This window comes from Symphalangus syndactylus, chromosome 3, assembly GCF_028878055.3.
Source record: "Symphalangus syndactylus isolate Jambi chromosome 3, NHGRI_mSymSyn1-v2.1_pri, whole genome shotgun sequence".
Lineage (NCBI taxonomy): Eukaryota > Metazoa > Chordata > Mammalia > Primates > Hylobatidae > Symphalangus > Symphalangus syndactylus.
The window spans coordinates 86,273,364-86,299,927 of NC_072425.2; the positions used below are offsets into that span (position 1 = coordinate 86,273,364).

Here is a 26,564-nt window from a genome sequence, read left to right on the forward strand (position 1 = left end):
TTGACTCATTGCAACCTCCGCCTCCCGGGTTCAAGCAATTCTGCTGCCTCAGCCTCCTGAGTAGCTGGGATTGCAGGTAAATACCACTACACCCAGCTAATTTTTATGTTTTTAGTAGAGACGAGGTTTCACCATGTTGATCAGGCTGGTCTCGAACTTCTGACCTCGTGATCCGCCCACCTTGGCCTCCCAGAGTGCTGGGATTACAGGTGTGAGCCACTGTGCCTGGCCTGAATTTTTAAAATTAATGCAAGTGCTTAAATAATTCAATATTTTGGGGTTTTTTTTTCCATTCTCAGAAATGTGTGGCAGTTGTTTTTCTCCATCCCTTTATAAGCTATAAGGAAATCATTCGAAGTGTTAGTTTCTGGATGGTGGTTCTGTGAGTCATTCCCCCCCTCTGCCATATAGTGTAACATTTTAACTATCAATTGAATGCTTATCAGATGCCAAGCACTGTTCAGGCTCTGAATGCAGCAACAAACAAGATAACCTAATTAGTCCCTGTTGTTATGAAGTGTGCATCCTATGTATTTATGTATGTTTTAGGAGATGGTGAAACACTAATTTATTTGCTGATAGTTAAATTGAACTTTAGTGACTTGGTAATCAATATGATAGAAACACTCTATTAAAATATTAATACCTTTTCTTGATTTGTAAGTATTTAGAATCAAACCCAAATATAAACTAATTCTCAAATCTCAGATGGAACATGACCAAAGAAGCAGTAGAGTATTTTAATTGTATAGCTGACTGAGATAGATTTTTCTCCACTTCTTTCCATGCCGGAAGTTTGTATTTATCTGTGCTGGATGATTATAATTCATGCCTTTGGTTCGTTCCTGTTAATGTTGAGACTTTTGGCTCTTGTACTGATAAGAGCAGAGCACGAGGTTAGGAGCCAGAGGTAAATGTCACACAGTTTAAGATTAGTTACTGAGCAAATGGGAAAGAACAATTCTAGATATCAAACACTAACTGCAGGGCCGGGCGCAGCAGCTCACGCCTGCAGTCCCAGCACTTCGGGAGGCTGAGGCTGGCAGATCACTTGAGATGAGATGTTTGAGACCAGCCTGGCCAACATGGTGAAACTCCATCTTTACTAAAGTTAGTGGGCATCTAATAATCCCACCTACTAGGAAGGCTGAGGCAGGAGAATTGCTTGAACCTGGGAGGCAGAGGTTGCAGTGAGCCGAGATTGTGCTACTGTACTCCAGCCTGGGTGAGAGAGCGAGACTCCCATCTGAAAAACAAAGCAAAACACTGCATAAAAATAACTCAGATGTTTGTCTAAAATGAAACAAGAGTATCAGGTAAGGGAAACGAGAAAACCATTTAAGGGAAATAATTATTCTGGAGTAACATCCAAACTTCCAATAATTAAATGGATGTTGGATGTACGTTTTGAAGAGTGGGTAGAAAATCCGTAGGATCCTTGAGCATGAGATTCTTAAAAAGTCCTTGGGAAAACATGGCAAATGGATTGCTTTGTGTGTGTGTGTGAGACAGGGTCTCAATCCATTGCCCAGGCTGGAGTACAGTGGCATGATTATAGCTGATTGAAACTTTAAACTCCTGGGCATATGTGATTCTCCCACCTCAGCATCCTGAGTATCTAGGACTACAGGCGTGTGCCACCACGCCAGGCTAATTTTACCCCTGGCCTTAAGCACTCCTCCCACCTTGGCCCCCCAAAGGGCTGGGATTACAGGCATGAGCCACTGTGTACTGCCTGGATTACTCTTAACAAACAAAAGATAGTATCCTCTTTGTGAAGTGGATATTTATTTTTGTAATATGTATGATCACATGCTAATTAACCTGAACTCTGTATGTATATTTACGTGTGTACTTTTGGGAAAATTTTTTGGTAATATATACACCCTCCAAAATGAGGCCAGTGGAGGTGAATACTTAGTTTCTTAACGCTGCTGCTAATCCTTACTGTGTTAGATACTTGATTAAAACAGAATAGGGCCAGGCATGGTGGCTCACACCTATAATCCCAGCACTTTGGGGAGGTCAAGATAGAAGGACTGCTTGAGCCCAGAAGTTCAAGAGGAACCTGGACAACATAGCGAGACCACCATCTCTATAAAAAACTAGCTGGATGTGGTTGGCATGCACCTGTAGTCCCAGCTATTTGGGAGGAAGAGGCAGGAGAATCCCTTGAGCCCGGGAGGCAGAGGTTGCAGTGAGCTAAGACCGCACCACTGCACTCCAGCCTGGGCGACAGAGTGAGACTCCATCTCAAAACAGAACAAAAACAAACAAACAAAAAACCAGATTAGTACTTGCATATATGTAGTAAATCATACCCTCATTAGTCAGGTAAATACAGTGTGAGCACTTTTTTTTTTTTTTTTTTTTTTTGAGATGGAGTCTCGCTCTGTCACCCAGGGTGGAGTGCAGTGGCGCAATCTTGGCTCACCACAAACTCTGCCTCCTGGGTTCAAGCAATTCTCCTGCCTCAGCCTCCCGAGTAGCCGGGATTACAGGCATGTGCCACCATGCCCAGCTAATTTTGTGTTTTTAGTAGAGATGGGGTTTCTCCATGTTGATCAGGCTGGTCTCGAACTTCTGACCTCAGGTGATCCGCCCACCCCAGCCTCCCAAAGTGCTGGGATCACAGGTGTGAGCCACTGTGTCTGGCTGCAACTTTTCTTTTAACTGAAGCAACATATGACAGTTGTGAAATCTATGAATTATAAATCTTTTTATTAGGGTATATTTTTTAAACCTTTTATAGAAAATACTGCCAGGCACAGTGGCTCACGCCTGTAATCCCAGCACTCTGGGAGGCCGAGGTGGGCGGATCACTTGAGGTCAGGAGTTTGAGACCAGCCTGGTCAACATGGTGAAACCCCGTCTCTACTAAAAATACAATAATTAGCTGGGTGTGATGGCGCATGCCTGCAATCCCAGCTACACAGGAGGCTGAGGTGGGAGAATTGCCTGAACCTGGGAGGCGGAGGCTGCAGTGAGCTGAGATTGTGCCACTGAATTCCGGCGTGGGCAACAGGGCGAGACTCTTGTCACACACCAAAAAAGAAAAAGAAAATATAAAACTTACATAAAAGCAGAGAGGTACCTGTCCTGAAGCTTTAAGAGTTATTACCACATGAGTTATTTTGAAACAAATCCCAAACTGGCATTTTGTCTGTAAACTTATACTAGCTATAGTTTGGATTTTTTTTTCTCTTAAACTGGCATTCTCTTTTATCTCTTTGGTATATTTTACCCTGATGACTGTGCTTTTACTTTGTCATGAAAATAATGTAAAAGTACTTCTCTTCCTTCCCTCCTCCATTTTATGATTGTAGACAGGATGTACCTGAGTTTAGTTAATCTAGGTTTTCTTTGATGTTCTCGAAGGGATCAATGGCAGCTGTGGTATTTGTTTGTTCTCACCCTTTTGGGGAAAGGGAAGAGGCAAAGGACTAAACTAGGTTATGAATCTAGACTAAACTGGTGTTTTCCTCAGATACTTCAAAATTGTGGATTATCTGACCTGGAAAGAGAAGTTCACTATAGTTCTGTTTTTTTCTATTTTTTATTTTTCTTTTTTCTTCTCTTGTTTTTGAGACAGGGTGTCACTCTGTTGTCCAGGCTGGATTGCAGTGGTGCAGTCACAGTTCACTGTAGCTTTGAACTCCTGGTCTGAAGCAATCCTTCCGTCTCAGTCTCCTGAGTAGCTGGTACTACAAGCATGCAACACCATGCCCAGCTAGTTTAAAAAATTTTTTAAAAGATTTTTGTAGAGATGGGGTTTGGCTATGTTGTCCAGGCTGGTCTGGAACTCCTGGGCTCAAGTGATCCTCCTAAAGTGCTGGGATTATAGGCGTGAGCCACAAGGCCTGTCCTATAGTTCTGATTTTGGAAGTTAAGTAATTTATTTCACTTGAGATGTCAAGCTCAATTGCTAGTTTTTGTTTTATTTTGTTTTTAATAGCTAGTTGACTATAAATTCTTCCTCCTTCAAAGGAGGTGACTGGCATGTGACTTCTATGGTATAGTCTCATACAATTAACATGCAGTTGTGTTATATGTGTCACCCTCTTCCTTCCCTTATACATACATATATACATGTGTAGGGTGGCATTTGAACTAAGGTGCTGATTCTTAACATTTTCTGTACTGTGCACTCCTTTAGCAGTCTGAAACGTGTGGATCTCTTCTTACGTTTCAGTATGTCTTATTTTTTATTTTTTATTTTTTTGAGATGGAGTCTCACTCTGTCGCCCAGGCTGCAGTGCCGTGAAGCAATCTTGGCTCACCGCAACCTGCGCCTCCCAGGTTCAAGCGATTCTCCTGCCTCAGCCTCTGGAGTAGCTGGGACTGCAGGCACCTGCCACCATGCCCAGCTAATTTTTTTGTAATTTTAGTAGAGAAGGGGTTTCACCATGTTGGCCAGTCTGATCCTGAACTCCAGACCTCAAGTGATCCACCTGCCTCGGCCACCCAAACTGTTGGGATTACAGGCATGAGCCACTGTGCCTGGCCTCAGGATGTTTTAAAATGCATAAAATACGTAGGATTACAAAGGAAACCAATTAATTTGAAATGTAGTTAGCAGAATGTTAAAACTTAGTGATAGCTGCTTAATATAATAAGCAACAAGTTCTAGCAACACATCTAAGTTTCACAGTAATGAGTATAGATGATAAAGATCTCCAACAGTCTAATGTGGTATGAAAATATCTGATTTATATTGATGTCAAAATGACAAGTACTGTAATTCCGTGGTTTAGTGCCAGCATTCATAATTGAAGGACGTGTTAAATTTCATTTAGGGGATAGTGAAGATAAATGTGTAATTTCCTCCCACCCACACCTCATTTTTATTTCCCTGAATTTTATCCATGGACTCCTTAGCTGTGACGGTCAGAGTAAGATCACCTGGACTAAGGCCTTGTTTGTGTCCTGGGATGCCTAATTTGAAGCTAAAGGATTTGAACTTAGAATGTAGTTATCAGATAAGTGTGTTTTAAACATTCTATCTGCCAATTTTAGTGGCTTTTAAAATAAGTCATAACAGTCCAATAAATGCTGGATCTCCAAATGGTGTCTATGCATTTTATGACTTTGCTTCTTTGCTTTTCCTTCTTGGGCTGTATTTTCTTAATAGATACTGGTTTGTAATTAATATAGAGTTAATATTTTAAGTAGTTTCTGAACTTCCATGTTGGCTATTATTGTTTTGCTTTTATGTTTCTTTTTTCTTTTAAAAAACATTTTAATTCTTCTGCAGGATTCGGAAACTTCAGATACGAAATATCCCGCCTCATTTACAGTGGGAGGTAAGAATTTCTATATTTAAAATTAAGATCTAAGTATGGAAGCCTATTGCTGTTAGTTTTTTCAAAGCTTTTTCTCCTTTCCTCAACTCTTGGGTGTGCTAGAACATAAAATTCTTCTCTTATGACCTGTGGCTTGGTGTGGGTTTTTCTTCGTAAGGGCACAGTATATCTTTTAAAAATCTGCTCTTTGGGATAAGAAACCAAAAATTGAAATATAGTCTTGGGTAACTGGGTAATCTTTCTTATTCAGTCCCTTCCCAACGGGATTTTGTTGATTTCAGTTCTTTCTGATGAGTTTGCCAGTTGTATTTAAATATGAAGTTCCTATCTTGGCAAAGTTTTAAAAAGACAAATACCTGCTATTTTGTGCTTTTACTTTATAATGTTATTCTGCTTCCTTTTGCTCAGATGGTGGCACTGCACTGATTGTGTAATATGCATAAACACAAACTATTTAGCACAATTGAATAGCCTGTGTCAGCAATTTCCAAAGCATAATAATGATGTCATGGTGAGAACTTGAGACACCAGTAGTTGAAGGGATAAAAGAAAATGTCTTTTGACTCTTCAGACAATGGAATCTGAAAGTTCTTAAAACCCACCTTGGAGAGGGTGGTGCAAAGAAACTGCTTAGCTTTTATGTATTTCTAATATAAAAAAAAATCAAGAGTAACTAGTTTTGTGTGTTTTAGACTAGTCTTCTAAAATGACATTTGATGAGTCACTAAATCATAACCCCCATCAAAATGCAAAGTTTAGTTAAAAGGTTAGTTTGGTGGGAAGTTGAGGGAAGTTGATCTAAGTCTGATTCTCCAAGGTTTCTCAGTTGGTCACAAGTGATTTGTGCTGAGAATATTTATCTTCAAAATAGTATTATTGAGATTAAACTTTGCAGGAAGGGGTTGGTTTTTGGTATATGCTGAATATATTGCAAGTTATATAATGCACTAGAAATATACTTTATAGATGGAAACGGTAGGTTATAAGATTAAACTTTTTACACGTTCCTGTTTTAGATTAACATTTAGGGAATTCAGTAGCTTGGGGGATAGGTCCTCAAGTGTTGTAATAGCAAGATTACTAGTTTGATCCCTTTATTTTAAGATGAGCCATATTAAATATGATTTAAAATGTAATTTAATATGATTTTTTTGTTCAGGAGCTACATCTAGTATAATGTATCTTTTTATGAAATAGCCAAGTGGTAGAAACCAAGTTTAAGTGAATTATTAGAGTACTAGCATATCTGCTATGGGCAGAGTTCCCTTTTAATTCATTCATAATCTCTTCAAATTTAGAGAGTTTAGCTTTTAGTTTATTGCATTTTCCCTTATTCTGAGTATTTGCCATATCTAACTTTTCTTAATTTTTGTATTTCACTTTACTCTCCTCATTGTCCTTTGAGGTAGTGTCAAGTTAGTGGATTATCTCTGTTTTCAAATGGGCAAATATGGGCACGCAAGATAAAGTTAATTAAGCAAGAGCACATACTGATGCTTGGAACTAGACTTTGGAATTCTTCACCTTTGACTCCCTTTAAAAATTTAATGATTATTTACATATTGATCAACAAAAACAATTTTATTGAGAGTTCGTTAGGAATAAGATGGGCTGCTGTTGTTAGATGTTGCTTTCCTTAAAGACTTGAGGGAACACTATTTCCTTTTGGAGAAGGGTCACTTTGTATGTTTTGTTTGTTTGTTTGTTTATTTGAGATGGAGTTTTGCTCTTGTTGCCCAGGCTGGAGTGGAATGGTGCAATCTTGGCTGACTGCAACCTCTGCCTCCCAGGTTCAAGTGATTCTCCTGCCTCAGCCTGCCAAGCAACTGGGATTACAGGCATCCTCCAACCATGCCTGGCTAATTTTTTGTATTTTTAGTAGAGATGGGATTTTACCATGTTGGTCAGGCTGGTCTCAAACTCCTGACCTCAGATTATCCACCCGCCTCGGCCTCGGCCTCCCAAAGTGCTGGGATTATGGGCGTGAGCCACTGTACCCAGCCTGTATATGTTTTTTTTTTTTTTTTTTTTTTTTTTTTTTTTTTTTTTTTTTTTTATTATACTTTAGGGTTTTAGGGTACATGTGCACAATGTGCAGGTTTGTTACATATGTATCCATGTGCCATGTTGATTTCCTGCACCCATTAACTCGTCATTTAGCATTAGGTGTATCTCCTAATGCTGTCCCTCCCCCCTCCCCCCACCCCACAACAGTCCCCAGAGCGTGATGTTCCCCTTCCTGTGTCCATGAGTTCTCATTGTTCAATTCCCACCTATGAGTGAGAACATGCGGTGTTTGGTTTTTTGTCCTTGCGATAGTTTACTGAGAATGATGTTTTCCAGTTTCATCCATGTCCCTACAAAGGACACGAACTCATCATTTTTTATGGCTGCATAGTATTCCATGGTGTATATGTGCCACATTTTCTTAATCCAGTCTATCGTTGTTGGACATTTGGGTTGGTTCCAACTCTTTGCTATTGTGAATAGTGCCGCAATAAACATACGTGTGCATGTGTCTTTATAGCAGCCTGATTTATAGTCCTTTGGGTATATACCCAGTAATGGGATGCCCAGCCTGTATATGTTTTATTTATTCACGCTGGGTATGCCGCTTGTTTTGTACCAAAGCCTTATCATAAACAGCGATAATTTTGCAGTTCTGGACAATTTTTATAATGGAAGATTAGGCATTGAGTCCCTGATTAATCTTAGAATCACTGAAAGTGGAATGACTGGACATTATGTGCCTTCTACTTTGATGCAGTAGAATATACATGTCACCACAGAGGAAATAGTCTTATCTAAATAGGTTCAACTGGCTTCAGTCTTAATCTAACTTTGAGTTTACAAGAAATACAGAAGATAGAGGGACAAATTAAATGATGCATCAAAGAAACAACTAGCCATGTCCTAAATATGGGATATTCCACAGGACATCCTGTTTTGCTAGAGGAGCAATGGGGTGAAAAAAGGAAGGGGCCTGTTACAGAGTAAGACTCAAGAGGATAACAAAAAAGCACTATAGTAAGTTCTTTGTGAGCAATGTAAATAGCCCTGTGAAGCAGCATGGAGCACCTAAAAAGCCTTATAGTCGTATTTTATTTATTTATTTTTATTTTTTGCAGGAAATGGGGCAGCCTTGAGGTCAGACTTGGAATTATGTCCTAGCTCCACTACTTTCTCATTGTGTGATCTAGTTATGGGATCTCTGAACAGCTTTTTAAAATTCTTTGAGCCTCATTTTCCTCGTTTCTAACAAGAGGTGCTGATGGTGGCCCGCTCATTGGGTTGCTTTGAGCATTAAATAGGATTATGCATGATAAAGCCTTTAAAACAGTGCTTGGTACATATAAGTACACAATATGTTTTAGCTATGATATAATAAGAACAACAACAAATTCACCAGCTCTCAGCCTTAGGTTTTGTGCTTGTCTCAGTGAGATCCAGGCAGGAGCACAGATAACATACTCGGTATTTCACCAGGGAGAATCACACAGGTGCTGAAAGGCGAAAGAACAAAGAGAATCCAGAGTAGTGACTGTAAGGAGCAGCCACAGCCTGAGGGTTGGAAGGCCAAAGAGGAAGTTGAGGTTTTGTATCCTAGAGACTTGGAGGGAAGAGCCCTGAGCACCTGAGACTTAGATTTCTGAGCAATGGGAGCTTCTTGGCTATGGCTGGCACCTGGGATGTGGGGAGGAGAGAAGAGTTATACATCTTGTTCAGAGTGTCCAGAGGAGCTAGAGGCTATAACCAACTGCTGATTCAGTGATCCCAGCTGACAGACAGGGACCTACGGATGTGGTGATGCCGACTGATGGATGGGACCTGCAGATGCGATGATGCCGACTGATGGACGGGGACCTGCGGATTCAGTGATGCTGACTGACGAAGGGGGACCTGCGGATGCGGTGATGCCGACTGACAGACGGGACCTGGTGATGCAATGATACCGACTGACAGACGGGACCTGGTGATGCAGTGATGCCGACTGACAGACGGGACCTGGTGATGCGGTGATGCCGACTGACAGACGGGATGCTGATGCAGTGAGGCCAACTGACTGATGGGACCTGGAGATGCGGTGATGCCGACTGATGGACGGGGACCTGGTGATGCGGTGATGCCGACTGATGGACGGGGACCTGGTGATGCAGTGATACCAACTGATGGACAGGACCTGCGGATGCAGTGAAGCTGATGAATGAGGACCTGCGGATGCAGTGATGCCGACTGACGTACGGGGACTTGGTGATGCGGTGATGCCGACTGATGGGTAGGGACTTGGTGATGCGTTGATGCCGAGTGACGGACAAGACCTGGTGTTGCATTGAAGCCGACTGACGGATGGGACCTGCTGATGTGGTGAAGCCGACTGACAGATGGGGACCTGTGGATGGGGTGATGCTAACTGATGGACAGGACCTGGTGATGCGGTGATACCAACTGAAGGACGGGACCTGCAGATGCAGTGATGCTGACTGACGGATGGGGACCTGCGGATGCGGTGATGCTGACTGACAGAGAGGGACTTGTGGATGTGGTGATGCCGACTGATGGACAGGGACCTGCGGATGTGGGGATGCTGACTGACGGATGGGGACCTGCGGATGCCGTGATGCTGACTGACAGAGAGGGACTTGCGGATGTGGTGATGCCGACTGACGGACAGGGACCTGCGGATGTGGGGATGCTGACTGAGGGACAGGGCCTGCTGATGTCGACTGATGGGCGGGACCTGTGGGTGTAGGGATGCCGACTGACAGATGGGCAAGATCATGTCATCTCTATCCTGACTCCTGCTTTCTAGTACCCCTCTGGTGCCTTCTATTGGCAGAAACTAACAGGTAACAGCTGGCAAAGGAGAGATTAGAATCCAGAGTCCTAGACCCAGCATCACAAAGCTGAGAAGTACATTTGGAACTGAGAGCTTATTTTTCTTTGTTTGCCCTAATGCCTCATATACCCTGTCTGTCTGATGGCACTAAGAGCTTAATATCAAGGCAAACCTCTAACCTTGAAGTAAAACAACCTCTTCCCCCAATTCTAGGAGTCATCTTGTAAGCCAGATTCTGTGAAGTCACTGAAGAGGTGACAGAATCTGGGACCACAGCAGAAACGCTTGTGACATTTGGTGTTTTGTAAGATCTGTAGCTAGAGTGTTACCTTTCTATTACTGTTAGATCTTTATTATTTATATTATCTGTATTCCACCATATACTACTAAATGATCAGAAGGGGATTCCTCAAGTTCTCTGGACCGCATATCTTACATGCTGTGTCAAGCAGGTTTAAACAGTTTCTAACCACTTAGTTTTAGATGATGATAAGGCATTTATGGGCGGGCACTGGATTCTGCTAAATGTTTATGGCAGATGAAGATACTGGGAGACTAACTTTTTTTTTTTTTTTTTTTTTTGAGACAGAGTCTCGCTCTGTCACCCAGGCTGGAGTGCAGTGGCGCAATCTCGGCTCACTGTAACTTCCGCCTCCTGGGTTCAAGTGATTCTCCTGCCTCAGCCTCCTGAGTAGCTGGGACTACAGGTGTGTGCCACCACGCCCAGCTAATTTTTTGTATTTTTAGTAGAGACGGGGTTTCACAGTGTTAGCCAGGATGGTCTCGATCTCTTGACCTGTGATCTGCCCACCTTGGCCTCCCAAAGTGCTGGGATTACAGACTAACTTTTTGAAGGACTCACTGCTAGAGAATTAGGTAGGTTTGTTTTCTCCCAAGTATATGGAATATAGCAGAGAAATAAGGGAAAATGGTTTCTCATCCATCCGTCACTGTTTTGCCTGAGGTACCTGAAGAATAGACTCAGTGTGACCAGACTGGAAGGGTTCCTCTACAGAGACAGTCCCAGCAGACAACGATGTGGATGTTCAGATGCCACAAGGGAGGCATACATTAGGAGGAGGATTTGAGAGCCCTTCCTTAAATGGATAAGGGTAGGGCTTTGGGAGAAAGCCTTAGTGGAGTACTTGACGTTAAACACCTTTAGATATTTTTTCTTTTGCCTACTCAATTTCTCAAGTGGGCTCCATTTTCTAAATTTAAGGAATGTCTTTTTGTTGTTGTTATTGTTTTGTTTTTGAGATGGAGTCTTGCTCTTTCACCAAGGCTAGAGTGCAGTGATGCGACCTCGGCTCACTGCACCCTCTGCCTCCTGGGTTCAAGCAGTTCTCCTGCCTCAGCCTCCTGAGTAGCTGGGATTACAGGTGGCTGCCACCATACCCGGCTGAGTTTTGTATTTTTAGTAGAGACAGGGTTTCACCATGTTGACCAGGCTGGTCTCGAACTCCTGACCTCAAGTGATCTGTCCATCTCAGCCTCCCAAAGTGCTGGGATTACAGGCGTGAGCCACCGCGCCCGGCAGGAATGTCTTTTTGTATGTAAAAAATACACAGTAAGTGGGGCCAGTTGTGGTGACTCACGCCTGTAATCCCAGCACTTTGGGAGGCCAAGGCAGGTGGGTCTCTTGAGGTCAGGAGATCGAGACCAGCCTGGCCAATATGGAGAAACCCCGTCTTTACTAAAAAATACAGAAATTAGCCGGACATGGTGGCACAGGATTGTAATCCCAGCTACTCAAGAGGCTGAGTCAGGAGAACCTCTTGAACCCAGGAGGCGGAGGTTGCACTGAGCCAAGATCGCACCACTGCACTCCAGCCTGGGTGACAAAGTGAGACTCTGTCTCAAAAAAAAAAAAAAAAAGCCAGAGTCTTAAGGAAAGGATTTCTCAGTTTCTCCTAATGTTATTTTCTTGAAACTACTCTCCAATCAAAAGAATCAAAACTCCTAATAAGTACTCAAAAAATGCCCAAAGCTGGGGGCACCTTCCCTGAAGTGAAGCATAAGACCTTATGTAAAGGAAGACATTAGATAAATGAAGTGGTCCTAGAGGAAAGGGCAAGGAAGGTTGTCATTTTGGGGGCTGATGAGGAAGGTGAAACAGTATTTCCCTATGTTTACTGTGTGGGGAAACACCCTATGCTACAGTTAGTCACCTGCATCACCAGGTTCTCCATGCTGGTGGAGCCCCCACGTCACTCATGACTGGAATGACTGTTTTCCCAGCAAAGATTTAAATACGTGATCTGACGGGTACTTATGGGGAATACATAACTTTAAAATCACAGTCTTGCTAGAAAATTCAGAATGTTTCTTGGTTTTACTTCAACGCTTGCATATTTGATTTTTTTCCTGGACTTAATTGATCTCGGAAGATGAGTATTAAGTGAGGCTCTGGTCAAAGAAGGGAAACCAAGTAATCTTTATTTGGAAGAAACAAGTAGGCCTGGTATGGTAGCTCAGGCCTGTAATCCCAGCACTTTGGGAGGCTGAGGCAGGCAAATCACTTAAAGCCAGGAGTTCGAGACCAGCCTGGCCAACATGGCAAAACCCTATCTCTACTGTAAATACAAAAATTAGCCAGGCATGGTAGCACATGCCTGTAATCTTAGCTACTCAGGAGGCCGAGGCCCAAATATTGCTTCAGCCTAGGATGCAGAGGTTGCAGTGAGCTGAGATTGTGCCACTGTACTCCTAGGCGAGACTCTACTAAAACAAAAAAAAGAAAAGAAATAAGTGGGAAAGTAGTGAAGAAATAAGTAAGTGGAAAACTAGTGATGCCATGTTATCTAGTCTGGAGGAAAAACAAAACAATACCATAGTTAATGTAAAATAGCTCAGACAGACCCCACTGTAAGCCGTGGATGAACGTGTGCTGAGAAGTGGAAAGCTGTCTTGAGGTTTTTGGGGAGGTAGATGACTTCCTGGGGAAGAGAGTAGGCAGGGACCACGGAGTGAGTTAGGTGACATCCCTGCTGGATGTTGGCATCTTTAAATACAGGAACTGTCGTTCATCTTCTGTCCAACTGCTGATTGTTTTTGGTGCTGTGTTAGGTGCTACTTGGTCCATATGGATACAGGAATTAATGTCAAATAGAAATTTGAGAAGCATTTTATTTACTTATTTTTTGAGACAGCATTTCACACTTGTTGCCCAGGCTAGAGTGCAGTGGCGTGATCTCTGCTCACTACAGTCTCTGCCTCCTGGGTTCAAGCCATTCTCCGCCTCAGCCTCCTGAGTAGCTGGGATTACAGGCGTGTGCCACCATGCCCAGATAATTTTTGTATTTTTAGTAGAGACAGGGTTTCACCATGTTGACCAGGCTGGTCTTGAACTCCTGACCTGAGGTGATCCACCCACTTCGGCCTCCCAAAGTGCTGGGATTATGGGCATGAGTCACTGTGCCTGGCTGAGAAGCATTTTAAGTGTAATTGGCAACATAAAGCTAACACCGTGAGGTGCTTTAACTCAACAGAAGAAACCATCTGTAGAAACAGTGATGTTGAGATTATCCATGAGCTGAGCAAGAAGAAGTAGTAATGGGAGTCAGATATTAAATATTAGAAATAACCAGTTTAAAGGTTGCCTTTATAGCAGATAGCTTGGAGTTCTAAATAAATAGCAGATAAACTGTGTGTTCTTGGTAGGTGCCTTTCTTCCTCTCAGTGGCCTGACTTTGAGCACTCGGCCAATAAGTAGCTGACATTTACTAGGCACTTATGTGCCGGGCACTGAATTAACACGTTTTAATCTTCACAGCAGTCCCATGTCCCCACTTTACAGATAAGGCAGTGGTGGTACAGAGAGGTGAAGTAGCTTGTCCAGGATCATGCAGCTGGAAAGTGTTAGTGTCTACTCTCAGTCAGGTTGCTCCAACAGAAAACTTCCTCCCAAAGGGTTGTTCCTGTTTCTTCTAGTTATTATCACTTGGTTTCAACATGCCTCTGAAAAGCTTGACAGTGAAGCCAATAGAAACTGGATCCTCCCCAGGTCTGGAAGTAATACATGGTTATGAGTGATGAATGAACTTCCTTGGGGAAGTTATTAGTAAAGTTCTCTGTTTAAAGAACTGTGGACAGTAGAGTTCTTCATGCATGGCTGCTCTGGGATGGGCCAGACTTTACATCATTAGAAGTAATCTGGTGATGGGTGTGCAGGGGGAATACCAGAGTTCTCTACAAGCGGTATATATGAATGGTGTATGAGGCAAGCATTTCTGACCTCACCCTGCTCCCTCCATGTTTACCCCATGTCCTTTGTGCTATGCTGCCTGGACTTTTGTCCTGTGCTTCTGTCGTTTTTCTGGATATGATCATCTTAAAGGTCATCATGTCCTTTATCAGTTGATTGAGACAGAATCTTGACTCCTATCGCCCAGGCTGGAGTGCAGTGGTGCAATCACAGTTCACTGCAGCCTTGACTTCCCAGGCTTAGGTGATTCTCCCATCTCAGCCTCCCTAGTAGCTGGGACTACAGGTGTGCACCACCACACCTGGCTATTTTGTTTTCTTTTGTATCTTTATTTAAAAAAATTTTTTAAGATGGAGTGTCGCTCTGTCACCCAGGCTGGAGTGCAATGGTGCGATCTCGGCTCACTGCAACCTCTGCCTCCTGGGTTCAAGCGATTCTCATGTCTCAGCCTCCTGAGTAGCTGGGATTACAGGTGCCCACCAACATGCCTGGCTAATTTTTGTATTTTTAGTAGAGATGGGTTTCACCATGTTGGCCAGGCTGGTCTCAAACTCCTGACCTCAGGTGATCAACCCATCTTGGCCTCCCAAAGTCCTGGGATTAGAGGCTTGAACCACCACACCAGGCCAAAAATGTTAAATTTTAATGAAGTTCAGTGTATTCATTTCTGCCAATCTCATTTTATGAATAGTATTTTTGGTGTCCTGTCTAAAAACTTTTTGCCTAAATCAAAGTTATGAAGGTTTTCTCCCGTTGTCTTAAGCCTATGGTGCATTTTGAGTTAATTTTTATGTAATGTATGCTTCACAGGCCGTGGTTTTATTTTTTGCATGTAAATGTCTCATTCTAACACCATAAATTGAAAATATTATTCCTTTTCCATTGAATTTGCCTTACACTTTTGTTACAAATCAATTGACCATATTTGTGTGGGTCTGTCTCTTTTCTCCCATTGATTTATGTGTCTGTCCCTTTGCTACTACACTTTCTTGGTTACTGTATCTTTATATTATAAGTCTTAAAATTGAGTAGTATTATTCCTTCAACTTTATTGTTTTTCAGAATTGTGGCTATTGTCATTACTTTGCTTTTCCACATGTATTTTGGAACCAGCAAGTCTATACACAAAAATTCTGCTGGGATGTTTATTGGGATTGCAATAAGTTAACAACAAAAAAACCCTTTTGGAATAATTATCAACTTTAGTAAGTTGTCTTTTTATATGACTGGCTTATTTCACTTAGTATGCTGTTCACCCATGTTGTAGCACAGGGGTCCCTAACCCCCAGGCCTCAGACTTGTGCCGTCTGTGGCCTGTTAGGAACTGGGCTGTACCACAGGAGGTGAATGGCAAGTGAGCTAGCATTACTGCCTAAGCTTCGCCTCCTGACAGATCAGTGACGGCATTAGATTCTCATAGGAATGCATACCCTATTGTGAACTGCACATGTTGAGGGATCTAGGTTGCTCAGTCCTTAGGAGAATCTTAGTGCCTGATGATCTGAGGTGGAACAGTTTCATCCTGAAGCCATCCCCCCATCCCCACTCTCTGTCCGTGGAAAAATTGTCTTCTATGAAACCAGTCCCTGGTGCGAAAATAGTTGGGGACCACTTTTGTAGTATGTGTCAGAATTTTCTTTTGAAAGCTAAGTGTAGTATTCCTTTGTCTGTGTATTCTACATTTTGTTTATTCTTCTGTCCATGGGCACATGGGTTGCTTCTACCTTTTGGCTATTGTGATCAGTGCCACCAGGAATGTAGGTGAACAAATATCTCTTTGAGACTCTGCTGTCAGTTCTTTTGGGTATGTACCTAGAAGTGGGATTGCTGGATGTTATAGCAATTCTTCTTTTCCTCTCCTTGAATAAACCAGTGAAAAAGATGTTACAGCAATTATGTTTTTAATTATTTCAGGAATTGCCATACTGTTTTCCATAGCATCTGTACCGTTTTACATTTCTACCAACAGTGCCCAAGTGTGTTCTAATTTCTCCACATCCACTCTAACACTTGTTACTTTGTTTTTTTTTCTAAATAGTAGGTGAATATTATTTTTTAAGTTTTGACTTCCACTTGTTTTTAGTATGTAGAAATATTTTAAGTTTTTGTGTGTTGACCTTATATCCTTTGACATTGCTAAACTTACTAGTTTGGAAAGTTTTTTATTTTTTAATAGATTGCCTGGGATTGTCTACTTAGACAATTATGTATTCAAATGGGCATAGTTTTATTCCTTTATAGTCTGTATGCCTTTTCTTTTATTGCTGTAATGTACTGTCTAGGACCTCCAATGAGAGTTGACATCCTTACCCTTCCTCAATTTTTGTGAGAAAACATTGTCTTTCATCATTATGTAAAATGTTAGCTGTGGGTTTTTTGTAGATACTCTTTATCAGGTTGAAGACATTGCCTTCTGTTTCTAGTTTGTTGACAATCTATATGATGGTGAATGTTGGATTGTTTCAAATGCTTTTTCTGCATGAATTGATATTATCATGTAGTTTTTAGGCTGTAAATGAATGAATTACATTGACCTCCCCCCACCCCCGCAAATGTTGAACCAACCCTGCATTCCTATGATAAACTCCACTTTATTGTGGTATTTTATTCTTTTAAGATATTGCTTGGTTTAATTTGCTAACATTTTTGTTGAGGACTTACTGTGTCTCTGCTCATGAAGGATATTGGTTGGTAGTTTTATGTTTTTTTTATTGCCATTGATTTTGTTATCAGGATAACCAGCCTTAAAATGTGTTGGGAAACATGCTTATGTTTTCTGGAAGTGATTGTGCTGAATTGGTGTTATTTCTTTAAGTGTTTGATAGAATTCACCTGTGAAACCACTTGAACAATTTCTCTCAGAAGTTTTTTTTTTTTTTTTGAGACGGAGTTTTGCTCTTGTTACCCAGGCTGGAGTGCAACGGCCCAATCTTGGCTCATCACAACCTCCGCCTCCCAGGTTCAAGTGATTCTCCTGCCTCGGCCTCCCAAGTAGCTGGGATTACAGACATGCGCCACCATGCCCAGCTAATTTTTGCATTTTTAGTAGAGACGGGGTTTCTCCATGTTGGTCAGGCTGGTCTTGAACTCCTGACCTCAGGTGATCCATTTGTCTTGGCCTCCCAAAGTGCTGGGATTACAGGTGTTGAACCACTGCACCCAGCCCTTTTTTTTTTTTTCTTATGCTCAAATTCAATATCTTAAGTAATTATAGTGTTCTTCAGGTTATTTCATCTTGGGTCATTCGCAGTGTTCAAAGAATTGGTCAATTTCATCCAGGTTGTTTCTTCTTTTCTTTTTTTTTTTTTGTTTTTAATAACTTTACATCATCATGGACAAGTTGCATAAAGCTTTGTGGTATTCTCTTATCCTTTAATGTCTGTGGGGTCTCTAGTGATATCTCCACTTTTTAATTCTGATACTAGTAATTTTTGTGTTCTGTCTCTTAAAATCTTCATCAGCCTTGCAGAGGTTTATCTGTTTTATTGATTTCTAATAACTTCGTGATGTTGAAGCTGAATGAGCTTCTCTGTCTCCATGATTTTGAGAGGTGAAGCCGGCTGGGCTTCTGGGTCAGGTGGGGACTTGGAGAACTTTTCTGTTTAGCTAAAGGATTGTAAACACACCAGTCAGCACTCTGTCTAGCTAAAGGTTTGTAAACGCACCAATCAGCACTCTGTAAAGCACCAGTCAGTGCTCTGTGTCTAGCTAAAGGTTCGAAAACAGACCAATCAGCACTCTGTAAAATGGACCAATCAGCAGGATGTGGGTGGGGCCAAATAAGGGAATAAAAGTTGGCCACCCAAGCCAGCAGCGGCAACCCACCGGGTCCCCTTTCATGCTGTGGAAGCTGTGTTCTTTTGCTCTTCACAGTAAATCTTGCTGCTGCTCACTCTTTGGGTCCGCACTACCTTTAAGAGCTGTAACACTGCGAAGGTCTGTGGCTTCACTCCTGAATTCACAGAGACCAGGAACCCACTGGGAGGAACAAACAACTCCGGACACGCCACCTTTAAGAGCTGTAACACTCACTGCGAAGGTCTGTGCTTCACTCCTGAAGTCAGCAAGACCACGAACCCACTGGAAGGAAGAAACTCTGGACACATCTGAACATCTGAAGGAACAAACTCCAGACACACCCACCATCTTTAAGAACTGTAACACTCACCGCAGGGGTCCGCGGCTTCGTTCTTGAAGTCAGCGAGACCCAGAACCTACCGGAAGGAAACAATTCCGGACACAATTTGACTAGTATTTGGTTTCCCTGAGGCTTCCCTTTTTGATTCTCCAATCAGAAAAGCAAGGGCCTTAGATACCTTGCGTGGTTGTGCACTTCCTGTAACTGTATACATGTCCAGGGCTAACGAGAGGCAAACAGAAGGAAAAGAAGCAAACAGGTTCAACCCATCCCCTTGGAACTATAGCTTCTTCCCTCCATCAGTGTTTTAGATCAGTGATCCCCAACGTTTTTGGCACCAGGGACTGGTTTCATAGAAGACAATTTTTCCATGGTCGGGGAAGGGGCGTGGTTTCGGGATGGAAGCTTCTATCTCAGATCATCAGGCATTGGTTAGAATCTCATAAGGAGTGTGCAAACTAGATCCCTCGTGTGCGCAGTTCACAATAGGGTACGCACTTCCATGAGAATCTAACGCTGCCATTGCTGATCTGACAGGAGGCGGGGCTCAGGCAGTTAGGCCTGCTCACCTCCTCTCACCTTCTGCTGTGCGGCCCGGTTCCCCTTTCTTGCTTCTCCAGCCAAAACTACAAGGCTTCTCCTAAGATCTATCTGTATCCACTAACAACTTGCAAGTTTTTTGACGCTGAGTCTAAGCTGGGGCATAGCAGAGGGAAAAAAAGAAGCAAATCACTTCAGCTTCTGTAGTACTATAGAGTTCCCAGTCTATCTGCTATCTTTACTTTGAGTCTTCAAATTATTGTTTGATACTTTCTGTCCAGATTTTTTAACTGCTTTCAGTGGGAGAAACAAGGTGGGTTGTGCTTATTGAAATTTTTCTGGATCTAGAACCTGGAACTAAAGTTTAAGTTGTTGCTTTGAATATTGTTTTTTGGTGCCTTTTAAATTTCAAAAGAGGTGAATTTGAATCTTTTATTTCTCAAGAACAGAGTAACTACTCATAAGTAATTTGCTTTTAAGTTTATTCTTGTAGATAACGTTTGGTTGAATTAAGACTGAACAGGACTTTACCCTCTTAAATGCGTGTTCATTTTTTCCATGCGACTCACCACTAGAGATGTGTATGCAGTGCTCATCATTTTAAATTTAAGTATATAAAAACCTTCACTTGTTGCTCTTTTCCTCTCTTTCTACCTCCAGTTTTAATGAACAAAATATACAAGGTTAAGACTGGAGAGGGCGGGGGCCGGGCGCGGTGGCTCACGCTTGTAATCCCAGCACTTTGGGAGGCCGAGGCGGGCGGATCACGAGGTCAGGAGATCGAGACCACGGTGAAACCCCGTCTCTACTAAAAATACAAAAAATTAGCCAGGCATGGTGGCGGGCGCCTGTAGTCCCAGCTACTCGGAGAGGCTGAGGCAGGAGAATGGCGTGAACCTGGGAGGCGGAAGTTGCAGTGAGCCGAGATCGCGCCACTGCACTCCAGCCTGGGCGACAGAGCAAGACTCCGTCTCAAAAAAAAAAAAAAAAAAAAAAAAAAAAAAGACTGGAGAGGGCAAAGTCTCCTGGTAGGGTTTTAGAACAGTAAACCAATGACAGGGCACTATTAATGCTGTTTCTAATTTTATTATCAGCAACCAGAAAAGCAAGAGTTTTCTCAGTACTAAGGCCATCCCCACCCCCACCCCCCTGCTGTATTTTGATTTCCTGAATGGCCTACTTTGTCTTACTCAAAACACAATATTACTATTCAGTAATTACTATTCAGTATTACTTTCCGTGTGGGGATGAGAAAGGCTATAATTTACTGCGATCTTGCCTAGATGTCTGTTGTACATATTCAGATACTTCTCCTCAGTTTTTTATTCCAATCTGGTAGACAAAGGTGGTGCTCAGTAAGTTAAGTGTTGGTTGAATTGAGGGTATATGATGCTTTTCAAAGCTTGACTATCAACCCAGATAGAGATTTCTCTGTTTATCTTGCTGGATTTCTTTTCTTGTTTTGTGTCCACTACTCCTAGACTCTCACATGTGTCCAGGTATATATACAAAGATTAAAATTGTTTAATTAGCTTACTCTGGCTAATGGTAATGTCTGATATTTCAGATTTCTTTTTAAAAGAAGGCCTATATTTGATTTGTCTATCTTTCACTCATTTTTATGCCTACTCTCATATTCTTAGCTCATTTCCTTCTCTTTAGTACTCTGCCTTTGGGTTTTAGATTAACTTAATATCACACATGTGGGTTGTGCTGATTATGAGCAGAGCAATATGTGAACCCCTTTTTTTTCCATTTGATTTTTTCAAGACTCTGTCACCCAGGCTGGAGTGAGGTGGCATGATCACTACTCACTGCAGCCTTAAACTCCTCCTGGGCTCAAGCAGTCCTCCTGCCTCAGCCTCCCGAGTAGCTAGGACTACAGGCACATACCACCGTGCCCCATTAATTTAAAGAAAAAAAATTTTTTTTGTACAAACAGGGTCTTGCTACATTGCCCAGGCTGGTCTCAAACTCCTGAGCTTAAGCAATCCTCCTCCCTTGACCTCCCAAAGTGTTGGGATTACAGTCATGAGCCACTGTGCCTGGCAAGTACCTCTCTAGATGGATTCTCTTGTTATATTCTTAGAGCCAACCCTAGATATAGAAGGGAATAGTGCTATTCTTATTTTTAAAAACAACAAAGTAATTGGGAAATGGAAAAACTTGCCAAGGTCTTGCAGCTACCATTGGCTGAATTAGGATTTAAACTAGGCAGAACCTCCTTTTTTAGCTGCTACTGTATCTAAACTGCATATACTTCTGTCATCTCAAACGTGGAAATAAGGATGACTTCTAATATCTCCTGCAAGTTCACTTATGCATTTATGACTTTTAGCACCAATTTCATCAGTGTTTTATTGAGATCTATAATTTCCTCCTATGTAATGTCCCAATTACAATCCTGAAGTGAAATTCACAGAAAATATAACCCACTTATATATATATATATATATAATTTAAAAATCAATATAATGTCCTAGTAATACCAGAAAGGAGACATAAAAATTATTTATACAAAAAAATTTAGTACATAAATACTTAGGCGTGATCAGAGTCTAGGCATAATGAAATAGCCAAGTGCTTGTACCAAATGTAGAATAATCCTCAGTGGACCAATACTGGTGTTGAGACAGGAATAATATACAGGCAATGCAAAGTTGTGTGCTCTCAGTTTAGTGGTTTTCTCTAGTGATAAGCAGACCAAAATATAATAGTATCTTGATTTACATGATACAGTTTTGGAAGATACGGTATATATGAAAACTGAGCAATAGCCGGGCGCGGTGGCTCACGCTTGTAATCCCAGCACTTTGGGAGGCCGAGGCGGGCGGATCACGAGGTCAGGAGATCGAGACCACGGTGAAACCCCGTCTCTACTAAAAATACAAAAAATTTAGCCGGGGGTGGTGGCAGGCACCTGTAGTCCCAGCTACTCGGAGAGGCTGAGGCAGGAGAATGGCGCGAACCCGGGAGGCGGAGCTTGCAGTGAGCCGAGATTGCGCCACTGCACTCCAGCCTGGGCGACAGAGCGAGACTCCGCTCAAAAAAAAAAAAAATAAAATAAAAAAAGAAAACTGAACAATAAATATTTTGTCATGTTATAAGGTCAGATAAATGGGTTTCCCCTGTATCTGAATATCAAGGACCTTCAAAGGCTGTGCAGGACATGAGGCCACCTCTCTTTATTGTGTGAAGCTGTACTGCACACTTCAGGATGTGTGACATACCTAGTCTGTGTCTATCAAATATTAGTGAAGGACCCTTTTCCTAATCCCAAAGGATCCACAGATTTCTAAAACCACTTCCTTAAGGGGTGAAGATTTCTTCATTGAGAATTACTGTTCTAAATCATTCCTTCCTCAGCTGAGTTGAAGGACCAGTTATTTTTAAATTTCTAATTGATTACTGACTTTTTTGTAAAATACAATGAAAATAAATTACTACAATGAAATTTTAAAGTCAGCCAGAAAACAAGCTGATTTTTATTATTAGATTCAACAGACATAAAATTCTTGTCAGTTTGCTGTAAAAATTTGTAAATGCTTAATCTCCACTTATAAGTTTGTCTTGTCATGATACGGTCTCTATCTTCATCTCACTCTTTCTCTTCCCACAATCACCCAAAATGACGGTATGTTCCTAAAATACTTTCCCATGAAAGGTGTAAGTTCCCCTCTTCCTGGCCAAATGCTCAAATGTTTTACTCCCATAACCTCCTTTGTTTTGCATAAGTATCGCTTTCTATAAAAATTATCATTTAATGATGGAAATGAACTTAACTGCCTTTACCATCAGCAGTCTCTTTTTATCCATGATAAAATTTGCAAAGTAGTTTAACAGGCGTAACTCAAGTTGTTTATTTCTTCTTAGCTTTATATACTTATGGATAGGAAGTCATGCAGTACAAGTGTGCAAAAGTTCTGCAAAGTATGTGTTACCTTTGCTGATCCCATACAGGTAAATCCATCTTAGATGATCTGATTTCTAATACAACTCGACTCTAAAAGTCTAAAAATAACTCTGAGCTATGTATTAAGCAGGTGGTTTTGGACTTAGACTGTGGTTTTGTTGTTGTTTTTTTTTTTGTTTTTTTTTGTTTTTTTGAGACAGAGTCTTGTTGTTTCACCCAGGCTGGAGCGCAGTGGTGCAATCTCGGCTCACTGCAGCCTCTGCCTCCTGGGTTCAAGAGATACTCATGCCTCAGCCTCCCAAGTAGCTGGGACTTCAGGGACACGCCACCATGCCTGGCTAATTTTCATAATTTTAGTAGAGATGGGGTTTTGCCATGTTGGCCAGGCTGGTCTTGAATTCCTGACCTCAAGACCTCAGGTGATCCACCTGTCTCGGCCAACCAAATTGCTGGGATTACAGGCTTTACAGGCTTCAGCCACCGTGCCCAGCCTAGACTGCATTTTGCTTCATGCCAATCCCTAGGGAAGCAGTGGCTTTTTTTTTGGAGACAAGTCTCGTTCTGTCACCCAGGCTGGAGTGCAGTGGCGCAATCTTGGCTCACTGCAACCTTTACCTCCTGGGTTCAAGTGATTCTCCTGCCTCAGCCTGTCGAGTAGCTGGGATTATAGGTGACTGCCACCACACCCAGCTAATTTTTGTATTTTTAGTAGAGACAGGGTTTCACCATGATGGCCAGGCTGGTCTCGAACTCCTGACCTCAAGTGATCTACCTGCCTTGGCCTCCCGAAGTGCTGAAATTACAGGCGTGAGCCACTGTGCCCGGCATAGCAGTGACTTTTCAAACCTTAATTTCAGAAGACTTCCTGCTGTATTTTTTGTACTGTGAGTTTGAATGATGGAAGACAATTCCTAATACAAGGCAGGAAGGGTCCTGAGTTATCAGACTCCTGGCAGTTCATGCTGGTGATGCTGATGGTGAACCCCCTCAGCAGGGGGCCTGCAACTGTTCCTCTAGTGGGTCTGTGTGAAGGCAAGTACTGCTGGGAAGGGGTCCTACTACTCGGCCACAGTGACTGAATCTTTTTTTTTGTTTTTGAGACGGAGTCTCGCTCTGTCGCCCAGGCTGGAGTGCAGTGGCGCGATCTCGGCTCACTGCAAGCTCCGCCTCCCGGGTTCACGCCATTCTCCTGCCTCAGCCTCTCCGAGTAGCTGGGACTACAGGCGCCCGCCACCACGCCCGGCTAATTTTTTGTATTTTTAGTAGAGACGGGGTTTCACCGTGGTCTCGATCTCCTGACCTCGTGATCCGCCCGCCTCGGCCTCCCAAAGTGCTGGGATTACAAGCGTGAGCCTTGCAAACCTGGGCAACATGGTGAAACCCCTGTCTCTGCTAAAAATACAAAAATTAGCCTTGTGTAGTGGCACGTGCTTGTAATCCCAGCTATTTGGGAGGCTGAGGCACGTGAATTACTTGAACCCAGGAGGTGGATACTGCAGTGGGCTAAGATCGTGCCTCTGCACTCCAGCCTAGTCCACAGAGCGAGGCTCCATCTCAAAAAAGTAGGGTTTTGACAGCATCTTAAATACTTCTGCTCTTCCAGCTGACTCATTTTACACACAGTCATTACGCTGCGATGCATATGGTTGGCTTTGGTGTGTGCTTGTGTAGGTATTTATGGTTGGATCCACACACACAGTCATGAGGTGGTTTTTGAAGTTGTTCTCGTGTGAAATGGAAATTCTTGGGCATCTAGGTATTTCTTAATTTTCAGTGGGTGTAACAAGTACAGCCAGATTGAAGGATGTGATTTTATCACGTGCCTTGCTTTCTGAGGCTGGGTCAGCCTTAGTCAGAATGGCCCCTTTTGGTTGTAATGTTGGTGTGGCAGACAGTACTTAGGCTATGAAGAACCTCTGATAGCATTGTCCTCAAAATGTTACCCTGGAGGAGCAGGATAAGGTCAGCTGTGGCTCTCTAAGTCCAAAACCACCTGCTTATTATATAGCTTAGAGATACTACTTTTAATGGCAAAAACTCCGGTTACTTTTGTACCAACCTAATATTTTGTTTTAGACTTTCACAGAGTTGAATTGCATTAGAAATCAGATCATCTTAGATGCATTTGCCTATTTGTGATCAGCAAAAAGTAATATAATACTTTGGAAAACTTTTGCACATTGTTTTAATGCATGATTTACTATCCTGGAGAAACAAGATATGGGAAACACAAATGTTTCTTTAGTTGCTCAGCTCCTGTGTGCCTCTTAGATGTATTGAGAACATGTTTAAGGATGCAAACTTTTTGTACCATGTGTCCCTTATCCACTAGCCAAGGACCTGGTGTGGCATTGAACTAAAGATGTGACAACTTGTTCCAATGTTGGGGAAAAAAAACTGGCTCATATGGCTCAGTGGGAGATGGTGTAGAAATGTGCTTCCTTTCTTAGGAATTTTAAAGTGACTTTTTAAACCCTGTACTTTGGGAGTTTTCAAACGTACACACATTGAGAAAATAGTATACTTAACCCCCCATCTACCGACCTTAATAATAGTCAACATTCTGCTTTTGTTTTACTGATCAATATTGTTTCACTTTTTTTAGGTGGAAGAGAGGTGGATAATTTTAGAGCAATTCAATATGAGTGATGGTATAGAAAATTTACATGCTAACATAAAATAAGAATAGGTATTAGTTTCCTATGCTGCTGTAACAAATTAATCACAAACTTGGTGGTTTAAAGCAACAGAAATTAATTTTTGTTCTAGAAGCCAGGAGTCTGAAGTCAGTCTCTGTGGGTTAAAGTCAAGGTTGTCATGAGAACTGGCTCCCTCTGGAAGTCTTAGGGGAGAATCTGTTTGCTTGCCTTTCCCAGGTTCTAGTGCCTGGCTGTAGTCCTTGGCTCTCATGGTTTTCTCTTTCAAAGTATGCTACTTCAGCCTCTGCTTCTGTCCTCACATTGCCTTCTCTCTGACTTTCCCTCCTCTCTCGCCCCTTTTGTAAGGATCCATGATTACATAAGGCTCACCCAGGTAATCCCATATAATATCTCCACCTCAAGATACTTAGTTATACCTGCAAAGTCCCTTTTGCCATATAAGGTAACACTCCTAGGTTTTAAGCGTTAGGAGGTAGATATATTTGGGACCATTATTCAATTTACCACCAGTGTAGTCAGCACTCAAGTGTCAAATAAATGGTAAGAGGACCACAACCTTGAGAGTGGGGACTCTAAATACTCAGTGGTGAAATACATTAAGATAAAAGTTCTTCAGTACCTAGAGGGATTTCTATGCAGAATACATTTTGTCATTTCATGTAGGGGATGCAGCATTCCTATTATGAGATGACAAGATAGAAGAAGGCATGTCTTGGTGTAAGGCCAGTTAGGTGTCGAAGGAGGCATGGTGTTTGGCCAATTAGGTGATAGAAGGAGGCATGTGTTGGTGTAAGGCCAGTTTGAGACCTTAGAGGAGACGGCTGCAGTTCAACATCAGAGCCGAGATGGTGCTAGTTCATGGTTCCTGTCTCAGGCTTGACACTGACAGTTGACAACACAGTGCTCTCCTGGGCCTTAGGCCATTCTGTCACCCTCCCTGAGCTGTGGAGCTGAGCTCCTTCCCTG

The 26,564-nt window shown here is 42.3% G+C and overlaps 1 protein-coding gene across 6 annotated transcripts in view; it reads left to right on the forward strand.

The window, feature by feature from the left end:
• The window catches only part of IGF2BP3 (insulin like growth factor 2 mRNA binding protein 3), a 163,255-nt gene that overhangs the window by 50,576 nt on the left and 86,115 nt on the right, over window positions 1-26,564 (forward strand). For all 6 annotated transcript variants that reach the window (XM_063636311.1, XM_055272425.2, XM_055272428.2 and 3 more), the window contains exon 3: window positions 5,255-5,303. In XM_063636311.1, coding sequence (XP_063492381.1) covers window positions 5,255-5,303 — 49 coding nt within the window. The remainder of the gene's footprint in view (window positions 1-5,254; window positions 5,304-26,564) is intronic.